Source organism: Lepisma saccharinum, chromosome 10, assembly GCF_977018435.1.
Source record: "Lepisma saccharinum chromosome 10, izLepSacc3.1, whole genome shotgun sequence".
Taxonomy (NCBI): Eukaryota; Metazoa; Arthropoda; class Insecta; order Zygentoma; family Lepismatidae; genus Lepisma; species Lepisma saccharinum.
The window spans coordinates 82,214,270-82,239,605 of NC_139238.1; the positions used below are offsets into that span (position 1 = coordinate 82,214,270).

General features: G+C 41.6%; 2 protein-coding genes across 2 annotated transcripts in view; both read left to right on the plus strand.

Annotated features, from left to right (window-relative positions):
* The first annotated feature begins 544 nt into the window (after positions 1–544).
* Positions 545–25,336, plus strand: part of LOC145993986 (rhodopsin-like) — a 64,291-nt gene continuing 39,499 nt past the window's right edge. Inside the window, exons 1-2 of the mRNA XM_083130021.1 lie at positions 545–648; positions 25,169–25,313. Of these exons, the coding sequence (XP_082986147.1) occupies positions 25,177–25,313 (137 nt within the window). The 5' untranslated portion in view covers positions 545–648; positions 25,169–25,176. The remainder of the gene's footprint in view (positions 649–25,168; positions 25,314–25,336) is intronic.
* Positions 9,090–11,615, plus strand: LOC145994166 (uncharacterized). The gene has a single exon (XM_083130260.1). It carries the CDS (start codon positions 9,090–9,092, stop codon positions 11,613–11,615), a length of 2,526 nt encoding a protein of 841 aa, XP_082986386.1.

Genomic DNA, 25,336 nt, shown 5'->3' on the forward strand with positions numbered 1-25,336 from the left:
CAGCCTTGGAATCGAACCCGGGTCTCCAGCGTGGAAGTCAAATGCCCTACCGACTACACCACACTAAGTAATAGACTGATAAATATTTTTAGCAACTTTTAATTGTTACAATTCTCAAGTATCGGTACCTGTCCAAAATTATATAGTCTCAGCCCCCTACCCCTTTTTGGAACGCAGTGTACGCCACTGCTCTACAACATCCTTATTTTCTACCTTGGAGAATTTCTTTTTTTTTTTCGCAACAACGTAGGCAAATCTTCTTTCAGCAAATTCAATTTCCGTTCTTAATCTTGTTACGAAAGAAACCCCTATCCTTCCTCACAATATTTTGGGTATCGCCTAACAATATGGCTTCCTTAGATCCTAAGACAGAAATGAACTCCGGAAAGATTTACACTTGCTTCCGAAAAATTGTCTTAGGACCGCGACTTTGAAGGTAATTGCATTAGGTTACCTTCTTCCTTTTCTTTCTTTACGGAATCTTTTTAATTCGGTACTGGGGCTTGTATATAAGGCGGCTTTTGGGGCTTAAAGTGTTGAGCCACTTCCGACAGAGCTCGAGAGTTGGTTGACAGGTGGGTCGACTGAAGTAGTTCGTTCAACGATTTTCTTCAGTTCTGTGGGTTTGTTGCAGATTTGTTCTACAAGGTAAACTTTTTTTTTGTTTTTAAATTTTTAAGTTTTCTTAAACAATAGTGAAATACATTTCTGTTGCGTAATCCCGAAATATACACTCGGGACGGATAAATGTCCAATCGTTCCAAAGAAAATAGAAGCATTCTATTAATGTGAAGTAAGAAGTTGGCAATTTCCCAGCGGAGGGATAATTCTTTCTCTTCAAAATATTCGGCGAAGCGTGAATTCCCCTTTCGCCGAAAATTTTACTTTAGTTGGAAATCTGATATAATCCGCCACTGGGTCATTCGACGAAACTGGAAGACACGATTTCTTTTAAAAAAAAGTATCCTTACACGACAGTCGCGTCCATCTGTCTGCCTGTTCGTCCGTCCGCGCCAGCTATCGGTAGCTATCTCAAAAACTACAAGAACAATAAACACAAAATTAGTTCAACGTAACATAATGGAACTCGATCTGCCCGTCTGCCTGGCCATGAGAGTTAACAATCTTATCGAAACTGGGCTGTCGATATCTCGAGAAGTACAGAATATAATGTTCTAAAAATTTTTATAATACATAAAAAATATTCCCACTATTAATGAACAATGTCACTTACGAAACAATACTTTGTTATTGGCTTAAGCATCACATCTTTGCAACATTGTTCTAGTAAAATAGTATTAATGGTTTTCTGTGTACCGTAATATTTCTACTCAATATATTACATACTAATGCATTATATATTGCCCAATAGAGCAGGGAAATAAAAGTTTTGTTGTAGCGGAGCGCACGTATTTCAGACTATAGGTATACTGTGCTTTTTTTCTGCGGTACGCAACATACGCATCTTTTTATAGCTGATTGTTTATAAATAGATCACAATATTCTGAAAAAGTTCTTACACAAGAATAAGAATACCGAAACCTTTCTTCCCAGAAAAAAATCATTGTATGTTTATAATATACGAGTTTTATTTTTTAATTAGGGGTCGTTTTGCGCTCACGTTGGCAACACTGCGTGCTTGGTGTTTTGTGCATTTGCGTTAGTTACCGACATCCCTTGCACGTAAACAAACGTCATTTGCACGTTGTGAAACGCTTGGTGTGGTTGTGGTGGACAATGGAAGTGGTGCAGGTGATTGAAAATCCCGCTGAGTGTGAGATACGATCAGTGATCAGGTTTTTCACCGCGAAAATTGTGAAAGCGGCAGATATTTATCGCCAGTCCCTCTACATCCCCGAAACAAAAGAACAATCCAAAGAATGGCGCCACACATCATCCACCACAATAGTGAAGTTCAAGCAAGCGACCTCCACCAAGAGACTCATGCTCACCGTCTTCTGGGATAGGTTCTGGGTGCTTCTGATTGAGTTTCTGCCGAATGGACAAACAGTTAATGCAGCCGTATATTGCAACACTCTGAATAAACTTCGCCGAGCAATACAGAACTAACGACGAGGAATGCTGTCTTCCGGTATCATGTTGCTGCACGACAACGCACGGCCACACAGTCGCTCATTGACTCATTTGGCTGGGAGCAGATGGACCACCCTCCGTACAATCCGGAGCTCGTCCCTAGCGATTATCACCTATTCCTCCACTTGAAGACTTTCCTCGCTGGGAAGTGATTCAACAGCGCCGATGAAGCCAAACAGACTGTGACGGATTGGCTTTCTGACTTGGCCGCAGAATTCTACAAAAGCTCATCTACCGCTAGTACAAGTGTCTCAACAACTATGGGAACTACGTTGAGAAGTAGCTGAATGTACATATGAACAGCCACAGATATAATTAAATTTCTTCCTTTGCATGTTTTCGTTTTATTTCAAAACGGCCCCTAATTAAAAATAAACCTCGTATAATTTATCTCGCTTACTCTCGTGTTAATATCAGGCATAACTATTGTCTTTGCAGGCGTGATGAAAATTGCCAGACTAAAGTAAAGCCTAGGCCCCTTCCTAAATAAGGGGAAGGGGAAAACTTCAAATATCAAAACAGGTGCAGCTGACTCGCTGTCGTATACGCAGGATTTTATTTAGGAGGGGCTGGAATTGTAAAAGAGGATATCATATAATTTCACCCTGAGGAGATGAGGCGAAATGCACGATAGAATATTGCCAATAAATACCATTTTTAGCTCTAGTTTTAAAAACTGTTCAAAAACAGAAATGGCAATCGGGGATCATTTTAATGCTGGTTTTCAGTTGTGTGCAGTGTGTTTCGAAAAGAGTGACCCGATTTTAAAACCTTATATCTGTGCAACAAATGAATGAAACTTGTGCTACTTGAACCGCCGTGGCCTAGAGTTTAAATGACTGCCGCTAGATACCACTAGTAGCGCCCAAATACCTTAGTCGTTAACAAGACGACGTCTAACAAACGCGTTTTGTGTTCTCCAATTCAGCAAGACATTACACCCTGTGACTTTTTCTTGTGAGGATACGTAAAACAATGCTGCAGTAAATTCTGTGGAAGAAGACACGACACTCTCAGACGCGTTTGGAACGAATTCAGCTGTCGTCTTGATGTTATCCGTGCAGCAGCTGGAGGCACGTAGAGCATTTATAATACGGTGAGTGAAACCCGAGGACTTACGTAATAGTTTATAATTTGTTGGGTAACTGTAACACATTTTCGTTATTAAAATTAATTATTTGAAATTGAGTCATTCTTTTTTAAACACACTTTGGATTTTCTCTAGTCTTTTACAACTTTCAATCTAAAAAATTATTTTCTCAAAATTTCTGGATCGGCTGTTACCCCATCAGCCCCCTTTTTTTGGTACGTGGTAGACACCTGAGTTTCATTTTAGAGGTGATTGATGAGCGCGGAAACTGGAAAGAACAGAGATAACATTTTTTCCCCTGAAGAATGCATTCTGGAACATTGAAATTTTTCCGTATAAAGGCTTATTTTGATTTCCGTTTCCGGGTTAGACGGTTTCCGTTTAATCCAGGGGATTTAACTCTTTTTTCAGCTCTAAAGACTGGGGAATTCCCCTTTACACACCGGACCTCTCGCGCGCCTGTCTTTTGAAGAACGCAGCAGCCATTTCAAGCGCGGGCTTTTCAAACTTGCAGCGAAGTACAAAACAAAATCGTAAGTCGAGAACTAATTGACGTGGACAGATGAAATTGGTTTTGTTTTCTTTCTTAAAGACAGAGCTTTTACCTGAGGTAAAATTTATACATTGTGTTAATTAGTGTTAAAAGAAGAAGAAGAAGAATGTTGCATTTTTAAAACATGGACGTACGATACACGCCCTTGTGCCCCTTCAATAGACCGAAGTGAATGAAAAAAATGGCTCTACATATCTCAAGACGATAAAGGGTGGATGTTGAGAACTCGAAACAAGGCCGAGACTTGCTTTGCAAGACCAAATACGAGTCACTGCCGAATCTCGTCTCGTCTCGATACCATCCCTGAAATATGTACCGCGTGGTTGCATACCTACGCCGTATACTTCGATGGCTGGTTCCGTCGAAACGAAACCTCGGAGATAAGAAACAATATTAAGAAAATCATCTTACTTTCATGCCTTCTACACGATTTAAAAATTTGTTGGTAGTACATGGCATCGAATAATAATAATATTAAATCTTTATTGAGCGGGAGAGGTTCAGCGTACGCTGTTCTCCCACCTAACCCTAAGAATAGCACGTAAGCTACAAGTCGTGCACACTACAGTAAAACCTCGTTAATCCCGATCCCGATAAGTCGGACTTCGCTTAATCCGGACAGGTAAAAAAAAAAGCAGAATGCAAGGTTTTAAATGTGGCTAGAAGTCAACAATCGCATCATATTGTACGTACTGCATTGTATGTACAGTATTGCTTTACATTTTACTGTACTGTATAGTGTATTTAAGCCTATGCCCTTTAAATACACCATAATAAACGTGTTTTGTTGCTATAAACGGAGTTTTAATTCACTTTCTACTGTTCTTGTAGGTTATTTCAGTTAATCCGGACTTTCGTTAAACCGGTCAACTTATCCCCCCATTAGTCCGGATTAACGAGGTTTTGCTGTACTTGTCTACTCGTAATCTACATTTCCTACATGTACAATGTAAAATACAAGTAGGTAGAAAGGGGCGGAGCTGGATCTAGCTGTTCTTTTTTAACAACATAAAAATGGCGAGGTTGGCAACACTGCAACACTATGTTTTTTCCCACTTTCGAGAAGAGGCTAACTTAACCTATGGTATTTCCCTGTAAGGCACCAACTTTTGGGCCCTCAGCGTAATCTGCTACGACAAAAAAAATTCCCTCGCCCCAAGTATGAGTCCACCTCGCCCCAAGTATGAGGCCACCTCGCCCCAAGTATGAGCTCACCTCACTCTCGAGAAGGGCCTAACTTAACCTAATTTTTCTATGAATATGCTTAGAAAATGCTATAATATAGGTAAAAAATGCATGAAATTGGCTTATTTTGGACTCGCGCCCCAAGTATGAGTCCACCTCGCCCCAAGTATGAGTCCACCTCGCCCCAAGTATGAGGCCACCTCGCCCCAAGTATGAGCTCACCTCACTCTCGAGAAGGGCCTAACTTAACCTAATTTTTCTATGAATATGCTTAGAAAATGCTATAATATAGGTAAAAAATACATGAAATTGACTTATTTTGGACTCGCGCCCCAAATATAAGGCCACCTCGCCCCAAGTATGAGGCGAGAAAAAATTTCTTCACTCCCAAGTACGGGGTGCTTTTTTTTTGCTCTCCTCTTAAAAATACAAGTTACTCTCTTGAAGGACCTAACTTAACTTATACCTGTGGCCCTACAAGTACGAGGGCTCTTTGCCCTCCTGCCCCTACCCCATATTTACAAATTACTCTCGGGGAGAACCTAACTTAACCTATATTTCACCCCCCTCTCCCCTGTGCAGTATAGCCTAGTATAGCAATATTTGCTCATAATCTATTGCATTGGGAGGAGGCGTATATAGGCTCTTGCACCTCTGAAAAGATTCACGAGAACCAAAAAGTAATTTTATATATGCCTGGTATATAAAATAACCATGCCTATGAACTTTTTTGGCTAAACTCGACGGTTTGCTTATTATTCATCTCTAGCAATGGCACGGTGGTGAAGTGTTGATACCCCCCTCTCTCTCTTCTTGTAATTTTGCGAGTGCCTCTGTTTGTAGTAATAAACCAATCTTATACAGTTGCCAATGTTGCTATCAACATATTTATTTCTATGTAAATGTCGATATTCGAAAAATATATGTAAGAGTTATTAACTGTATATATGCGCATTGTAGTGTAGGGATTAGTTTTGGTACCAAAAAGCAAGTGTGCGACGTTTGTTACTGGGTGAAGAAGGAAAATTCTGAAAATTATGCATTCTTCATAATGTTGCAATATTGTTGGATATGTATCGACCCTGGGAAGTTCCAAAGTTCTCTATAGAAAGTAAAAAAAAAAAAAATAGTTGGAAACTGGCATTGTGAGTTCCCAGCTAGTGTGACAAAGCTTTGAATGCTGTGACCCTGGAAAAATCTGGAGTTCTACCTCGATAGCGGCGCTACTATTGTTACACTACCATTCGCTTGTGTTGTGAGGGGAGACACAAATAAGCAGGATGCTCTTTGAATTTTCCAGCTTTTAACTTGTTGCGGGAAATTGCAAAGTGCCGTGTAGTTCGAACAAATGCATGACACCAGAATTTTTTCAGTACCTCCGGTTTTGGGAACAATAAGCTCGGAATTTCAAAGTGTTGTGTAATTCAGTATGTTCGAAAATTGTGGTGTTCGGTTTACTGCTCTCTAAACAGTTGCGTGTCAACTTTGCCAACTGTTGGGAGATAGTGACGTCATTTGACAGCATGGTAGGAATGATGTGATGTGCGTTCAAAATAAAATGGCTAAGAAGCGAGAGGGACTATTTTCTGTGGCGAATTGTTGTGAATTTCTATTGGTTCACGTATGTTTTAGCGACGCGATACTTTTTTATCCTAGCGCTGGGAATATAACTAATTGTCCTACGTGGTAGAGTTCAGTTTTGCATCAGTTTTTAAAGTGAAATAGTACTAGCAAGATTTTTTAGTGGGTGAGTAATACTGTTTCATATAGTCTGAATGATGTGGCTTTGATTTATGAATTTAGTGGAGCTTCTGTGAGAGAGGTACAAACTTCTTGAAATAAACCTAGCAGTTCTTGTATATTGTGGATATGTTTCGCATCTCTTTTTTTTTTTTTTTTCGTTTTTATATTTGGAACATGCTGGAAACGTAAATGTTACTAGCTTGAACAATATGTTCCTTGCAAATTTACAAAATCTAGTTTTGTTATTGTTTTCCGTATGAGGGTTGCTGGACTATTTTTTTTTTTCTTCTGAGGACCTCTTCATGGTGCAGTAGTAGTGTTATCACCTTGTAATTAAGGGGTCCCGGGGGTTCGATTCCCGGTGGAGGTATAAGTGGTTTGGATCTTATTTTAAAGTGTAGGTCCAGTCCCGATTAGTCTTACTGTGCATAAAGTGGACTTAAAACCCGAACTCAAACTTAACTTTTTTTTTTTTCAGTGTGTCGTTGTTGCTAGGAAATATGTACGCGGTGCATATTAAAGTGCAGTTTTTTTTTTTATTATTTTATTTTAAACTGTATGTCCAAATCAATCATGGCTATGGTTATTACGATGATGTGGTTTTTTTATATATATTTATAATCCGAGTGCTACATAAACAAAATAGCCAACTTGCAACAATAAGTGTGCTAAATATAAGCGAGCTATATATAGATTTTGAAATGGTGAAAAAAGTTAAATGTAATTTATTGGTTATGTTGCCGAACTGAAATATACATATGAGTAAAGGTTACCCCTGTGCTTAACACCACGCCATGAAGGTGAAAGTGGCCCTCATCAACACACCATCTGCCAAAAATGCATTAAGCCTGTAGCAAAAACAGACCTAATTTTTCTGAGTATATGTTGGAAGAAATTTTTATTATTATTTTGGAGAACTCATACGATGTGTGAAGCTTTTTCTTTTGCAACAATCAAAATTGATGTATTTTTATCAAATTTTCCCCCTAATATTTTCTGTTTGATATTATTTTTTCCTGGTTTGAAATATAAAATACCCGATAGATGCTTCTTGCATCTTCTAGATTTACTATTTATATAAAACCCACCCTTATTATATAATTATACAGAAACATAAAATGGAAATTTTTGATTACTCCCCCTTTTTTTTAGGATTGCTATGTGAAAAATTGTATATAAATAAACAAGGATACAATGGCCCCCAAAATTGCGTGCTCGACATGTGGAAAAATAATTTCAAAATCAAATATATCCTACCATCGGAAAAGATGCAACCCAAGTAAGGAGAAGCGGACCACTACAGAGGCTACAATGGAGTGCAAGAACTGTAATATGGCTATTACAAAATCGCATATGGCAAGGCATCATAAAATATGTGGGGGGGGATCAAGCCAGTGGCAACTGGGGAGAAAGCGTAAACTGGAAGCCCCCCAACCACATAGTCCGAACAAAAAGCCAAGGAGTGAGACACGAATCACTCTAGAGAGGGGTTTTGATATTTCGTACGATGCTGATGAAGGTTGTGATTTAAACACCTTCTTGAGAGAAATCAAAAAGGATGTCATCAATAAGGTGCGAGAATTTTTGTTGAGCTTCTCGATCAAACTGTCTTTAATATTCAGCGGTATTTACGAAACCTATAACAAAACCCATAACGAAATACATACTTTCCATCACTATTCTGGCCATCCGATCCCATTGCATGCTGCCGATGATGTAAACTTAAATACTGTCATCGAAAATTTGTATGAGGTGTTGCTGGCAAAACACGAAGCATTCGAAGGGAGGGGCTCAGGGTGGAAACTTTGTTTATTGCCCGAGTTCTCATCTTGTCACCTAGAAGTCAAGGTGGCCAAGTACAAGCCTCTTCGTGGAAATAGTTACGTCAAGCTACCCTTATGGATACAAAACAAAAAAGCAGTGATCAATATCAAAAATAATGATAATCAATGTTTTTTATGGTGTATTATTGCTGCTCACCATCTTCCAAACAATAACCGGAATAAATTATACAACTATAACAAACCGGAATACCTCAAAAAATTTGAACCAATGATGGCTGGCATTGAATACCCTGTTACTTTGGATAGCATCGATTGTTTTGAGAGGCAATGCAACTCGAAGATTGCTGTAAATGTTTTTACATATGATTCTCCAAATAACATATATACTCTTCGAGTTAGCAAAATAGTAGACAGGCAGAAGGTTATTCGCCTTTTATTAATTAAAAATAAAAATGTGTACCACTATTGCCTTATAAATGATTTACCAAAACTTGTTGCAAGGCAAATTACAAAGCATGAGGGCAAAATCCAAATATGCGATTGTTGTCTTGCAATATTTTATGGGAGACGACAGTCGCCTGATCTTGAGCTGCAAAAGCACATGGTGCGATGTGCCAAACATGCAGTTGCAACAATAAAAATGCCAAAGCATTTAGATGTAATGAAATTTTGGAAACTGAAAGCACTGTTGAAGCATCCTGTGGTGCTCTATGCAGATTTTGAAAGCCTGCTTAAATTACCAACATCTACTAAAGCAGGTCCCAAGTCTGTTCATATCAGCCACCACACTCCGTGTAGCTTTGCCCTGCTACCAGTTTATGCATACCCCCATAGTATGACCAACATGCCAAAGTTTAAGTTGTATTTTGGTGCGAGTGCCCCTAAAGTATTCATTGAAACTCTTATAGAGTTTACAAAACAACTTACCAAGCTTCTTGACCTTAAAGTACCAATGCCACCACCCACACCACAACAAGAGGAAGAACATAATCGTGCTACCATCTGCGAAATTTGTGAGTGTGCTTTCACTGAAAATAATTGGAAAGTTTACCATCATAATCATTGGAGTGGGGAGGTCGTCAGCGTCAGTGTTTGTAACAAATGCAACTTGCAGATCAAGGTTTTAAGTTTTGTACCAGTTTTGATACATAACTTAAAAGGTTACGATGCGCATTTGTTTGTAAAGGAACTTGGTTGTGATTCCGAACGCATTAATATCATCCCTCAAACAAAGGAAAAATACATTTCATTCAGCAAGTGGGTGAGAGTAGAGGGAAGAAAAAATCTGGTCGAGATTCGATTCCTGGACAGCTACCAGTTTTTACCATCGAGCTTAGCAGGATTAGCTGAACAGTTGACCGAGAATGAGCTCGTAGAAACCAAACGCTTGTTTGAAAATAAGCATCTCAACCTCCTGAAACAAAAATCCATATACCCATACGAGTATATGGATAATTTTGGAAAGTTTAACGAGCTACAACTTCCGCCACGGGAAGTTTTTTGTAGTCGCCTAACAAATAGCACCTGCTCAGTAGACGACTACCAGCATGCAAAAAAAGTTTTCGAGGCTTTTGGATGCCGGAATATGCGAGATTACCATGATGTATATTTAAAACTCGACACAACCTTGTTGGCTGATGTCTTCGAGTCCCACAGACGCAGATGCATAAGTACACATGGGTTGGATCCTGCATATAGTTCCACTACCCCCGGTTGGTCCTGGGAAGCAATGCTAAAAAGTACAAAAGTGAAGATTGGCCTCATCAGTAATATAGACCATCACCTTTTTATCGAGGATGCCATTCGAGGAGGCATTGTCCAAGCACCACTCAGATACATCAAGGCCAATAACAAGTACATGCCCAACTACAACCCCAACACCCCTTCAACATTCATATCCTACATTGATATGAACAATTTATATGGATGGGCCATGTCTCAATTCTTGCCTATTGGAGATTACATGTGGATGGAGGAAGACGAACTTGCGAATCGTGAATTTCTGAAATGGCCTGCTGATCATTCGTGTGGGTGTTTTCTTGAAGTTGATCTCGAGTATCCTCACCAACTTCACGACAAGCATCATGGTTTTGCTATGGCACCACAGATGGAAGTTCCTCCTGGTGGTAAAAATGACAAGAAGCTCATGTTAACATTTCACAACAAACAGAACTATGTGCTACATTATCGATTATTGCAATTTTATTTGCAACAAGGATTGATTTTGAAGCGAGTCCACAAGGCTTTGAAGTTTACACAGAAGAAGTGGTTGGAGCCTTACATCAGTGACAATACACAAAGCCGGGCACGAGCCACGTCAGCTGCTGATAAAGACCACTACAAGTTGCTAAATAACAGCATTTTTGGCAAAACAATGGAGCAGGTTCGAAATCGAATTAACTGCGATCTGGTATCTAATCCTCGGAAATGCGAGAAGTTAATCGCCGATCCTTTCTATAAAAATTTTACAAGATTTACTGATGACCTAATGTTAATCGAGAGGGGGAAGAAGCAAGTAACACTCGATAAGCCAATAGCTGTTGGAGCCACGGTCCTAGAACTGTCCAAACTTGCCATGTATTGCTTCCATTACGAAGTTATGCAACCTCATTTTCAAGATCGCATTCAAGTAGCATACATGGACACAGATAGCTTCGTTTATTGTATTAGGACCGAGGATCTGTTTGAAGATTACAGAATATTAGCTGAGCACTTTGACTTCTCCAACTACTCAGAAGATTCCCTCGAGAAGTACAAGCTGTCTGGCATCCAGAACGAGATGACAGTGGGGAAAATGAAAGATGAGGCCAGAGGAAGAATCATTGCAGAGTTTGTGGCCCTCAGAGCAAAAATGTACTGTATTAGATTTGTGGATGAGTCCAAGGAGATAAAAAAGGCAAAAGGAGTAGGACGAAGTGTTGTTTCACAGTTCGACATAGAGCTATACAAGAAATGTTTGTTTGAGAAGAAGCAGATCACAAGAAAAGAACATCGCATAGTTAGCCACCTCCATGAGGTGCATACGGATGCTATCGATAAGGTGGCACTTGATGCTGCGGACAACAAACTTTGTGTGCTTCCATGTAACGAGCACACTATGGAATGGGGTCATCATCAGCTTAATACATCTTCTCCAGCATGTTATGCGAACCATACCAAATCTTAAAAAAGTACATCAAATTATTAGGTTTTTATTGATGATTTTAATAAAAAAATCAACACATGTAACAAAAAATTGCAAATTTTCAACGGAACTAATTCCTCGCCGTGTCCTACGGGGCGAAAAGAGGGCATACGCAGAGCCAAAGGGGAAGTTCCTTTGTGCGCTCAAGTATGATTATTTCTAAATGCAACGATGTTTAATTTTATTAATATTTTCAGATTATTGTGAGGATTGTGGAAGCTGTATTGTTAGAAGATCAATAGCCATTTCTCACACACCCTGGAGGTTAATAGGAATCTAATATTTGGACCTACGGTCAGTATAATTTTTTTCTTGCACCTAAAACTGTTCAGTCACTCTTTCATTCTTGACATCATACACAAATGTTTTCTCTGCAATAAGAATGGCGCTGCACAAAGTATCTGCAGGCAAGGCGTCGTGGAACTCGCATACGATCTTTATGTTGGTACGATCGTTGACAACCACCTGCTTTCTCTTAGATGTGTTGATGACGAACATGGGTCTGCGAGCTATGAACTCGTTGGGATTGTAGTACACGTCCACATTGCCGGAGGTCACTCTTTTGTAAGCTGTGTACGCCTCGTAAAGTTTCAGGTAATCGTTGTTTGTAATGTTTAGGTTGTAGTTCTCGCGTGGGAAAACTTCATTCCTACCATTTTTGAGGTAAATATTCTTAATTTTGCAATTGTCAAACTGGCTAGAATCTTTCTCTTGGTTGTTGTCCTTCCCTGTCTGGAAGAGCACAACTGCAAACTCTGGCATATCGTACCGGATGCTGTTGAACTGCGTAGTAACATCAAATTCAAAATGGTTGCCAGAAGCAGGTTTCTGCACACACTGGTAGCCGTAAAACTGGATGGGCACTTGGGGGTTCTTCAAGATGTCGGCTTTGTACTTGAGACCGTAATTAGATTCGTATTCTACCACAGGCATGCGCAGCTCCATGGACTGGATGACGCACTTGGCAGCGTCGGGTAGTGTGTTGGCAAGTGCTGTACCGTCTGCACCCAAGGTGCTGTAACGCATCAGCACATCGTTGTCGTTGGCGCTTCTGCGAAAAGTGACGCGTAAACCACCCTTCCACATAATCTCCGTATAGTCGGAGAAAAAGCCTGGAAGCAAGCGCATGGGAAACAGTACTGTGTGGCTTTGAGTTTTGATTTTTGTACCTGCTTCGAATCCCCCTGCCTGGTAGTATGCTGCATCGGTCTTGGAGAGCTTCAGTGTTGCCACAGCTGTAGAAGTAATCCCGGGGTAGTCAACCCTATCGATGACGGTGCCATGCTTTCTAACTTCCACTTGCGAGAACAGATGCGGTACAAAATTGTCCACAAGTTTTAAATTTGCATTGGCGTTAAATGCTTCCCCGTTGTCTCTCTTCACCACATCAAACTTGATATACAAATCAGCTCTGTGAGGGTGAATGAACCCATCCCCGACGTCCACATCGTATTCAATCTCCCTGTTCGGTTCGTTCAAATTGGCGAACGTGCGACGATTGGGTGGGAAGGACTGCAACTCGTAACTTTCGATTTGCTCCATGATTGTTATTTATTATACGTTAATCTCCACGACGGCGGTGGTAGTAGCTCCGGCAAAATTCACCACCTCCCCCTTCTCGTTTGTCACTGCCAATTCTATGTTGTCTATGCGATTACGAGATATGGGGAAGTATATCGGTGGTGAGGGTGTGTATATAATCGGTTCCATGAATTCAGAGTTTGGTTTGAACGTAGCGATGATACCTGTCTGCTTGTGGCTGCCTGGGATGCCATCCGAGGATTTGGTGATCATGCCTTCTGCCACGTTGCAATGTATGTTCAGAGTCTCGATGGCTAGAAATTTAGGAATGTTGGCACCGATGTGCTTGATGCCAGGTTCGAGCTTTGTGTTGTCCTCGAATCCCAGAAGCTCTCCAACAGTGCCTAGGTCTACTGTTTCCGTAGCAGACACAATTTCAACTCTGTGAGTTACAGAATTTTGAGATAGCAGTATATTTCTTGGCAATTGGGCTTGCAAGGTAGACAGATTGTACTGTCCTGGCGTGATAACTATTTTTTCATTTCCAACAGTAATTTTGTTATTGTGCTCCGTGACATTGGGTATCAGGTACATGCTGTAGAATGCACGAAGAGCAATAGATTTAGGATAGATGATGTCGTCATGCAACGCGAGTTTCAAGACCGAAGTCTCGCTGGTGAGATGGAACACTCCCATGGTGTTTTAGGTACCACAATGCTTTCTGAAAATGCTCCACTGAGGGGTTATTTATTTTAGACATGTATGCGAGAACGGAAAGGCATAGGTGGCCGCAATTAACATCGGTGAAACCCTGGATGCGTTTGTCATTGTAGTAGAGGTTGGCAACACTGAGATACTTCACCAACCTGGCAGGCGGTGTGCCACCGAACGAATCGAAAACAAATGCATTGTCATCGTCAATTTTGAGGTAGCATATCCAATGTGTACCAGGATTTTTGTAACTGTCTAGGTTGACCACGCCATACTCCTTTTTCTTCACAGCAGAGGGTAGAGAATCGGACATGAAAACACCCCTGAAGTTTCTTATTCCCAACGGTTCGATCAGAGATTCAATATCGAAGTTGGACAGGGCTTCTTCTTTTTTTTATATTTCTTCAAAGCATCGAGGTTGTTTTTTCGCTTTTTGGTCACACCTTTCCCCTTCTTCTCCATAGCCAGGTTGTGACGTTTCTGTTCTTCCAGCTCGGCCTTGTTCTTCTTTGCATCGATGACGGTTTTGGCGATAGCGGCACTGCCTCCAGCCAAGCTGCCCACTGCACCCAAAGCTGCCAAGATGGCCGGAATGCTGAATATGAAACCTCCAATCTTCTGCTGCTTCCGCGAATGCTGCAACTTTTTCAATTGTGGAGTGCTGAGCAGCAATTTCATTCCGTGTCCTTTGGACAAGCATGAACGTTTCTTCTTGAGTTGTTTCTTGGTGAGTAACCCATCGAGGGCACCCAGCGTTTTCAGATTCGAATATGGTATCTGGTACACGACGCCCTTGGGCTTCATGATGTATTTTTTTTTTTTACGATATGTTATTTTATATATGTTCCGAGATTTTTTTGTTTCTCCCTTGTATAATTTTTTTACGGTATGTTATTTATATATACTTTGTAGCTATTAAACAAATTCGATTATGTGCTTTGTTTTCTTACCAAGAAGTTCTTTTGTCCCCTTGTACACGATTCGAGTTGTGTTCTCGATTAAAATGGATAGCTTCTCGTCGGATAACATGCTAGCGTATCGATCTGGTAAAAATAGACTGTATTGTCCGTTGAGCAACAGACGTACTTTAGGACCAAACTGGGTTGCAACAATTGAACCAGAAGTTATTGCATAAGGTTTGTCCACTTCCAATTCCTGAATTTTTATATATTCGACTGACAAATTTAGCATTTGTTTTAATGCCTGGACGTCACTAATTTTTTCACTCATATCGAAGAAATATTTTTTTTGGTCTCGTAGATTTTTTTACAGTGTGTTATTTATAGAAAAAAATTTCGGCATTGCCTAATGCGATCAAGTGATCGATGATCCTGCTGGTTTCAGCATTTGAAGCATACCAGTCGTCTGTATATCGTCTCCTCCCCTGTCTCCACTCGTGAAGTTGTCCATCTTATCAGCCAATTTTTCATCAGCAGCCCGAAAAAAAAAAGCATAGGGGGAAGAAGAAGATTTTACACCGCTTATTTTTCTCAGATGATCCAGAAGTAGCATTTCACAGGGCAAGCGAAATTGTGGTGTTATTTTAACTAAATCAATAAGCTTTTTAACATCCTCGTGACTATCGTCGAAAGTAAATGTAAATATTTTGTATAACACTTCTGTTGGTAAGTCTGTAGACATTTTTTTACTGTATGTTATTTAATTACAGCCCCCACCCCAATTTTCGTTTTGTATTCATGGCAATGGTCGTGCCCAATGCTGCAACCCGTTCACCCAGCGAGGCGTCTCTGCTGACGAGTCTCCCGAACGCGGCATGCTCCAATTTTCTATCAGCATCGTGACGCGCATCTAAATTCGTATATGTGTTGTAAGCAATATCGTGATCCTTGCATGCAGCATCCAGCAGATTTACCCCTTTGTCTCCTCTCTCCAGTCGCCGTTCCAGTTTGGTACCCGGTCCGCAGTATTGGTAACCTGGTAGGTGCATCTCGAAGGGTAGCTTGTTGATGATGTCGTTCACGAGACCTCGACCCTCGGCCACATTCCAGAATTTGGGAGGCAGGGTGTTGATGATTTTGATAAGGTAACCTATACCTTTGTTGTCGTTGACAATAAAGTTGCTAAGCTTGGTGCTAATCATGTCCATGATGCCCACCTTCTCGTTGTGGAAGTTGCGATTGCCTGCATTTTCTTCGCCTGCGATAACCAGCAATCGATCTACAAGCTTCCTTACGTCGTCTACCCAAACAAACTCTTTAGGTAGGGTATTGTAGAGTTTGACACCGCTGCCAGTCTTGAGCTGGTTCCATATTGGCTTGATGAGGTTCCTGTATTTTTCTCCACTGCTTGATTTTACGCGATTCTGTGTTGCATCGTTGTTTTGGTACAGGGCATCCGTCATGATTAAAATTTCTGTGTAACTTTGGTAATCCTCGTCTGTGTAATCTTTAGGTTGCTTTTTGGTGATAAGTTCCCACAGGCCCACAGTGCCAGGATACCTAGTCCAGCTGTTCTTCTCACCCAAATTAATTTTCACGTCGTCACCTTCGAACGTAACTTTTGACTTTCCAATTTTCCAAACCACACCCTCGTTAGGTTCCACAAAGGGGTACAATCCAAACACCTCGTCCTTTTCAAATTTCCCGGTGCTCAGGTAATCTCTCGCCAACGGACCTAATTCAACTACCTTGTCCGAAGAGGTACTGCCTAGAACCTGACGTCTCAGAGGTGCAGCTCCAAGTTCGAACGGGGTAGTGTGAATACTGGATATCGGTGTAGGCACAGCATAATTTCGAGCAGCAAGTGGCACGAGCTCGTTGATTAAATCTTTGTTTTGCTCGGTAACATCTTTGATGTCTTTACCTAGTCCACTTATAGCATCAATAATAGGTTGGTCCTGTCGCTTTTTCTCTTCGTAAATTCCGCGATTCTCTGATTTCCAACCCCTGAAGCGTTTGGCCAGGTAGTCGCGCAGCTTCAGGTTGTCGTCTGCGAGTTTGCGTTTCATCATTTGTTATTTATAATACGTCAAGACGTTTCTTGTAACGTCGCAACGTTTAGAAAGTTGTTTATTTTGTTTCTGTATTTTCCGTCATTGGGTTTCCTCGTCATGTCTATCGTGGCGAATCCGAAATCATTTTGATTCCAGCATGAAGAGCAAAATTTGGAAAACTGATTGTAGTTCATGTCCCCGCCTACATAATCATCGTAAGCATGTTTTAAATTGGTGTGGTCTTGACGAAACAAGCAAATAAAATTAGCGTTGTCTCGGAGAAGCTGCTTGGGAATTTTAGAAAAAGTCTGAGCAAGGTAGAAGCAGTCCATGCCTCTGTGCCGCCCCTGTGTAAAAAAATTGCGAATTTCGTTATGGTTCTCCAGGATGACATCGTCGAAGACCACCACCGAATTTTCATGGCAGCAGTCTAGTGGCATTACTTCGGAGGCAAAAGTAGCTATGCTCAGCCCTTCGTACAGTTTTGTCAGCTGTTGATATTTTGCTTGCTCCAAACTTTTGGAAAAAACATACAAGTGCCTGTTCTTCCAATCTAACCAGTCGGGGGCAAGAAGAAAATTATCAATAAGTAAAGTTGTTTTCCCACACCCTGAAGGTCCGACAATAAGGCAGCGAATGTTGTCCGGCAACAGTTCGCCGTTTTTCCTAGCCTGACGCTCCGGGGGAAAATCTGGCAGTCGCCTCACCACATCCCAAGCACCCGTTACACAATCACCTCGTTTGCGTCGATCCAACTTTTTTCCTCGAGTCCCAACCATTTCACCAACAGTTTGTCACCTTTTCTACGTAATACTTTTTCGATAAGATACGTATTGGGGTATTTTGTTTTAGAGAGTTCCTCCTCGTAGAATCGCCCTTTCAAAATTTCGTCGCGATTATCTTTTATTATATACGTGTGACGGTTACCGGGTAACAATCGAGCAACAGTGAAAAGTTCCGTACTCCAGTTTTTGGTAAAGCCTTTTTCAAACATGCGCTTAAATTTACTAATTCTTACTTGGTCTCCAATTTTGAATTTCGGTTTTTTGTTAGTGGGCCGGTACTTGGGGCAATAAACAGTAGAGATCAATTGTGCCTCATCAGACTTGCTGACATCGGCAGGCTTCATACGTATCGTGCTATGCAAACTGTGATTATAGTTGTTTACGAGTTCCGGAAGCACATTGACCCACTTGTGGTTACCTTGAAGCGTGAATCGTTTCCACATGCGTGTTTTGAGAGTACGGTTAAAACGTTCCACTATGCTGGCTTTGATGTGACTGAAAGTCGAGTAATGTTGAATATTTTGCTTCTGAACAAACTGTTGAAATATCGAGTTGTAAAATTCCTTTCCGTTATCCGTTTGAAGAAATCGAGGTCGCCTGCCACTTTCATTGAAAATAGTTTTGAATGCTTCCATTACGCACACACCTGTTTTAGCCTTGAGGGGCAAAGCCCACGCAAATTTTGAAAATGTATCTATAACAGTAAGAAGATACTTGTATCCTTTGTTGATTTTATGTAAATTTTTTAGGTTGCCGCTACTCATTTCCACAAGGTCAGCCTGCCAAAGGTCATCCACGCCTTTGGTCACCACCGCCAGTCGTTTGTAGTTTCGTCGTGCAGGTTTATGCAGCTCGTTCACGATACCCTGCCTAGACATGGCGCGAAAATAAGAATATAGCCTGGATGGGATTTCTGGCTGCAGACAATGCTGGGTTTTCTATATACAGCTTGTCACCTATTTCTATGTCGATAATTTGAGTGGCATCTTCGGCATAGGCAGTCTCGCGACTTTCGGGGTGTGTGAAATCGACCAGCTCAACTCCTCTTATTTTAGGCTCATCGCCAATGTTCGTCACGGTCATGATTGGGTAGTGGGTTGCGTGAGGCAAAGACCAGTAGGAAACCTTGACGAACTGAAGTGTGCCAGCGAGAAAAAATTGATGATAGGCTTTTGCAGGAGTCAACATGTAGAGTTTGTAACCTGGATTGAAAGGGGAGGAGAACTCTCTGTTTGGTATGCTGTACAGTTCGATGACAATCGTAGACTTGAGATTGTCGATGCTGGCATTTAGAGTGTTTACGTTGGTTCGAACCTCAGTCTCCACATCCTCCAATCTGCCATTCACCGATTCCAGGTGTTCCTCGATAGCATGAACAACAGTGTCATAGTTTGGTTTGATCTTTACATCGACAATAAGGCTCTTGAATTTTTCATTTAAGTCATGTAGTTGGGTGCTGAAATTAGCTATAGTCGATTCCTGACTTGCCTCGATACTCCCAATTTGCTCTTTCACGCTGGCAATAATCTGCTGCAGGTTTTCTACAAGCGTCAACTTGGAGCTCTGTATTACAAGGTCGTGGACCTGCGTTCTAATTTCCGCAAACAATTCATGCAGCTCGGTGATGTTCTGGTTGGTAGGTAAAGTCGCGACAGACCCCCGTATCGATTCAATTTCGGATTGGATGTTTTTGATGTCGTCGGATTTGAGTATTCGGTTGAGAGTTCTCTTCACGCTTTTCAGTTCCTGAGAGGTAGGCAGGGTGGCCACCGTGTTTTGGAGCGATTCCAAAGCTTTTTTCACCGCGTCCAACTCGGAGGCATCGGCAGCAGCACGTATGCCTTCTTGCAGTTGCGTTATGTCATCCTGGGTGGGGGTAGATTGCTGCAGGGTTTCCAACTTAGTCTGTATGTCGTCGATCAAGTGATGGAAATGAGACAACTCGGATTCTGCATTCAGATTTTCCAGTTTGGCAATTTGCTGTTGGACGTTGGCCAGTGTATCCCTGATGCCCGGCAGTTTGGTTTCCAGCTCATCGTGAACGTTCGCCAGATCATTTCTAATGACGGCAAGAGCATCCTCAATATGGGTTATGGTGCCTTGCAACTTCCCAAAATCCTCGTAGGTCTCAAGTTGGAGTTTGATGTTGGCTACGCTACGGGCAATGGCGTTTAGTTCGCTGGACGACGGTAGATTGTCGATAAAATCTTCCAATGTTTGGAGTTTAGTTTTTACTTCGTTGATGGCCACATGCAAAGCATCTGTTTGAAGCTCAGCCTTGATGCTTTCCAACGTAGGAATTTCGAACAATTGAAACTGTTCGCGCAATTTAGCAATACTAGCGTTCACGCGATCGTAGTCGTCTTGAGTTTTAATGCTCTGGATGATAGTTTGCAGTTCGGTCTGGATGTTGCTTGTTTGGTCCTGCAAGCGTTGTTTCAACTGTTCAACGTCGGAGGTCTGCGTTTGCTGCAACTTTAGGAGTTCGTTCTGCAGATTACCCACACTCAGTGCCAGCTTGTCGAGATTGTCTATCGATGCGAGGTCAGTGTATTTTTGCAGCAGCGATTTTAGCTCTGCATCAATCTTGAGTACAGGGTCCAGGCACTGAGACTGCAAGCTGGCTATCTCGGTCTGAAGGCTAGAGTTGAGCGTGGACTGCAGGGCCTGCAGGTCGCTTCGCAGCTTCTTGACCCTGACGTCGAGCATGAGAAGCTCATCGCCATGGTCGTCGCGTTTCGTGTGGCCAAAAATATCGTTAGGCATTATTGTTATTTATTATAGGATAGCTAATTTTCATTTCTATGAAAAAAGGGATGAGTTTGTCGTAGTCGTCCAAGAGCTCTATGTACAGGCGATCGCCAGCAGATACATCGTACGTGGTAGTACTGTTCATCCTATCGTGCTTGATGCGATAGATGTTCTTGCCAGAGGAAATTTTGGCCTCTCCTTTATTCTCGGGATTCATGTCAAACTGCAGTTTGCCAGAGATGGGGAACTGGTAATAATTCAAGTTGTTGTTGAATATGTAGAAAATCTTACCCACATCCTCGTCGTACTGGGTCAGTATGCTATTCAAGTGTATAATCAACAAACCGTTGAGTTTAGATAATAAAGAGGGCAACAGGTCCAAGCCCGCAGGTGGCAACGGTGCACTTTGGGCGAATGCCTCCATAGCCTGCTTCCTAAAGCCAAACAGGTTCATAGGCATGGTTATTTTATATACCAGGCATATATAAAATTACTTTTTGGTTCTCGTGAATCTTTTCAGAGGTGCAAGAGCCTATATACGCCTCCTCCCAATGCAATAGATTATGAGCAAATATTGCTATACTAGGCTATACTGCACAGGGGAGAGGGGGGTGAAATATAGGTTAAGTTAGGTTCTCCCCGAGAGTAATTTGTAAATATGGGGTAGGGGCAGGAGGGCAAAGAGCCCTCGTACTTGTAGGGCCACAGGTATAAGTTAAGTTAGGTCCTTCAAGAGAGTAACTTGTATTTTTAAGAGGAGAGCAAAAAAAAAGCACCCCGTACTTGGGAGTGAAGAAATTTTTTCTCGCCTCATACTTGGGGCGAGGTGGCCTTATATTTGGGGCGCGAGTCCAAAATAAGTCAATTTCATGCATTTTTTACCTATATTATAGCATTTTCTAAGCATATTCATAGAAAAATTAGGTTAAGTTAGGCCCTTCTCGAGAGTGAGGTGAGCTCATACTTGGGGCGAGGTGGCCTCATACTTGGGGCGAGGTGGACTCATACTTGGGGCGAGGTGGACTCATACTTGGGGCGCGAGTCCAAAATAAGCCAATTTCATGCATTTTTTACCTATATTATAGCATTTTCTAAGCATATTCATAGAAAAATTAGGTTAAGTTAGGCCCTTCTCGAGAGTGAGGTGAGCTCATACTTGGGGCGAGGTGGCCTCATACTTGGGGCGAGGTGGACTCATACTTGGGGCGAGGGAATTTTTTTTGTCGTAGCAGATTACGCTGAGGGCCCAAAAGTTGGTGCCTTACAGGGAAATACCATAGGTTAAGTTAGCCTCTTCTCGAAAGTGGGAAAAAACATAGTGTTGCAGTGTTGCCAACCTCGCCATTTTTATGTTGTTAAAAAAGAACAGCTAGATCCAGCTCCGCCCCTTTCTACCTACTAATACACCACAAATTAATTTACAACATTGTTTTGTGGGGAAAGTGGAATTCCTCAAACGTATTATGCTGACGGCTGGGAAACAACGAATCAGCGATCAGTTCAATTCTCTTCTACTGACATCGGGCATTTTCGTGTCACAAGGCACTGAAAGTTGCTGAATACACCGCATGTTGCCAAACGTGCTGTGAAACGGGATAGGGAGAGAGTTGATCAGCACCCTTACTGGATTAAAGTTCTACAATAGTACACGAATCTCGGAAAATTAGCACCTAAGCACTGTACCAACAAGTTAATAAAAATAACTGACGGAAACAGACGTACGCTTAGTAACGATGTAATGGGAGAGAGATGTTGCTGCTACAGCTTTTACTTCTCAACTGAGGCTGTTGACACTCATGGAAGCTCGCAACCACGAAGACGATTGTAGGTCAGCCACCAGTTGGGCCCACGATCAGTGTAGCTTCTATCAAGCACAAGCTGAAAACAATTCTATTTGCAACTAAAAATTTCGCATTTGCTTTTCGACCATCAAGTGTTGGGGAAACATAAAAGGACAAAATAAAGCATGCGTCATCAATAATACAAATGTTATGTTTTCCCCATCAATCACCATAATATTTCATTCGTTGTTTTCATAGCAGGCCAGTTCTCACACTTTTTCAACAATAAATACGCTATTGCCAGATAAAGCAGGAAAAGATGGCAAAGTCAGTGATGACTACTAAAGAAAAGTATACGTAACTCCCTCCTCCTTTTCGAAAATCCTGAATCCTGGGCAGGCCACTATATATTTCATTTCTACAATGCACATTATCAGTGGCGGCGTTTGGGTTCCAAAACTGTGGTAACGGGGGAACAAGAACAGTTTACTTTACCTTGATAGATAAGGTTTAACATATCGCGGGGGGGGGGGGAAGTGGGAGGGCAACTGCTCTCCCTGATCGCCGCCACTGCCCATTATTGAACAGTTGACTGCTCACGAGATTCCCAACGGAAGTGAAATAACCTAGCAGAAGGGGACTGGGAGGAGTGCACCCTTCACGAAGGGGGGCAGAGTAAGCCCTGCACGCTGTATCTGAAGGCAGGTAACATGACACCACCGGCAAAGTTAGACCAAAATATTTGAAGACGCAACAAGAAAGCCTGTAATTTGTGTACTTTTGAATAATATTTATGAAACAATGATGGCCTGCTCGACATATGGCTGTACTAACAGAGACAACAGGAAATCTAAAGGAATAACATCATCATCATCCTTCGCCGTTTGCTACCTCTGTCTGGGTCGGCATAGAAGTCAAGCCTCTCCATTTTTTCCTGGTCTTCCACCATTCCTCTCTTGTCCTCTTCTCCTAACACTCTCCACTATCTTCTCTCTCCACCAAAATCCTGGTCTCCCCCTTGGCCTTATTCCCACTCCTTGTGCACTGTAAGCTTTTACTGGTAGTCTTTCTGCATCCATCCTCTTCATGTGTCTGAACCATCTCATCTGTGCCTGATCTATCCTGTCCTGAAGCTTCACCACACCCACTGTCTGTCGGATCTCCTCATTCCTTATTCTATCCCTCCTAGTATTCCCCAATATACTCCTTAAAAATTTCATCTCCACTGTCTGCATCTTTCTTTTGTCTCTCTCTGTCATTGCCAAGTCTCTGCTCCATATGTAATTATTGACTCATACTATGTTTATATATTACCTTCTTGCATTTCATAGGTACATCCCGGTTCCATATTAATCTTTGAACACTTTGATATAATTCACCACCCATTTGTCCTCTTCTGTTTACCTCCTCATCTATTCTTCCACTTCTCTCAATTATGCTTCCTAGATATTTGAAGCTCCCCACTACCCTCAACTCTTCCGTGTCCATCTTTATTCTTGGTTCATTTCTGGCTCAGTTTCTTGTTGTTATTAGCACCTTGCTCCTTTCTGCAGTGAATTTCATTCCTGCTCTTCTGATTCCCTCATTCCAACTATCAAGCTGTCTCTGTACTTCTTCTTCCCTGTTCCCCATATTACCAAGTCATCAGCGAACAACAGGGCCTTCATCTCTTCCTCTTCTATCTTCTTCCCCACCTCTTCATTAATTGCATCCATTGTAATTATGAAGAACAGTGGGGAAAGAGCACTTTCCTGTTTTAGTCCATTACTTATACTGAACCACTCTGTTCATCCCACTGGTGTCTTCACACAGCTCTGGTTGGCCTTGTATGTGCTTTGCACTTTACACACTATCTCTTCCTTGACCCCTTTCTCTCTTAGAGCCTTCCTAATATTTGTTCTGTCCATGTCACAAGTAAATAAAGCTTATAGTTTGTTTTTGTAATATTTAAGCGTAAAGTAAACCTTGAGCTCGCGTTTGCAGTTGCAGCCTACTTTCATGTATCTTCCAGAAAGCGATGAGATGTTTTCCTGTCAGTTGAAGTCATTGGTTGAAGTAGATGTGGCCATCTTACGCTGACCAACTTATGCTCCTCCCACTGACTTCAAAACCAAGGCATTGAGTGATACAGACACTGCAGGGCCCCTGCAAAACACACGCTGGTCGTGTCACTATAACAGGTGCAGCGACGCAAGTCATTGCCGTATATTTTCTTTGGGCTTCTTTGACATATGGGCTGAATAATGTACAGGATAAGCAACACAACAATATTCTGTATGCTGAAAACAAAAGGAGCAGCCTCATGCTTCATGCTGCTCTGTGTAATTGTCACCATTCACGATTACAGAAATCAATTATACTTTGCGTACAATCTCACTTGCTTCACTATTCACAATAGCACCTTTTCCCCTTACACCTGCCATAACTCCTAGAACACCACAAAAACCATGAAAAATACCCTAAGACACAAATCAACTCCCACACCAACACACCAGAAGGACACTGAAAGACTTCCTGCTACCTTAAAATCTTCAAATGGGCCAGTTTTTTCCTTTTAACCCTGCCTCCCCTCATTTGGGATCTTCTCATGGGCTGGCTGCTGTATTTGTTCTCCATATACCATAATGATTTATTGATTTAGGTTATTTAATGTCAATTTTCAATGAGGATGAGTGATGAAATTGATGAAGGGATACTCACAAAGAATGCCCATGCCCAGGCAATGATTCAAACCTGGATCTCCTCATCGTAGTGTGCTAACCACTCTGCCACAGAGGTCTGCAGTACTACAAATCTTTACCACTGCTTGATTTGATCAGTGAATTAGCCAAACTGCTATAGTGTTTGAGGATGTCTTAGTAAAGAACTGATTAAACTTAAAATCATGTCTTTTTTATTTATTATATTTTTAAATAAGGATAAGGTGCAAAAAAATGTTGAATATTTTATTACAGTAACTTTGGAAGTAGTTGTAATTTTATATATTGATGATGTTTGGTAAGATCTTACACCACCCCTTTTATTTCTCCACAGTTGCTACCATGTCGCAGATTCACGGGCCTAGCTTCAATGCCTACATGGCAGCAGCAGTAGGCAACACCATCTATGGACGGTACGGCAACCACACAGTGGTCGACAGTGTCCCACCCGAGATGTGGCATTTGGTGGACGATCACTGGTGAGTGACTCCATCTTGTGTCT

Excerpts from the sequence above, each read along its gene's own strand:
- LOC145994166 (XM_083130260.1), top strand. The coding sequence starts at position 9,090 with ATGCCAAAGCATTTAGATGTAATGAAATTTTGGAAACTGAAAGCACTG.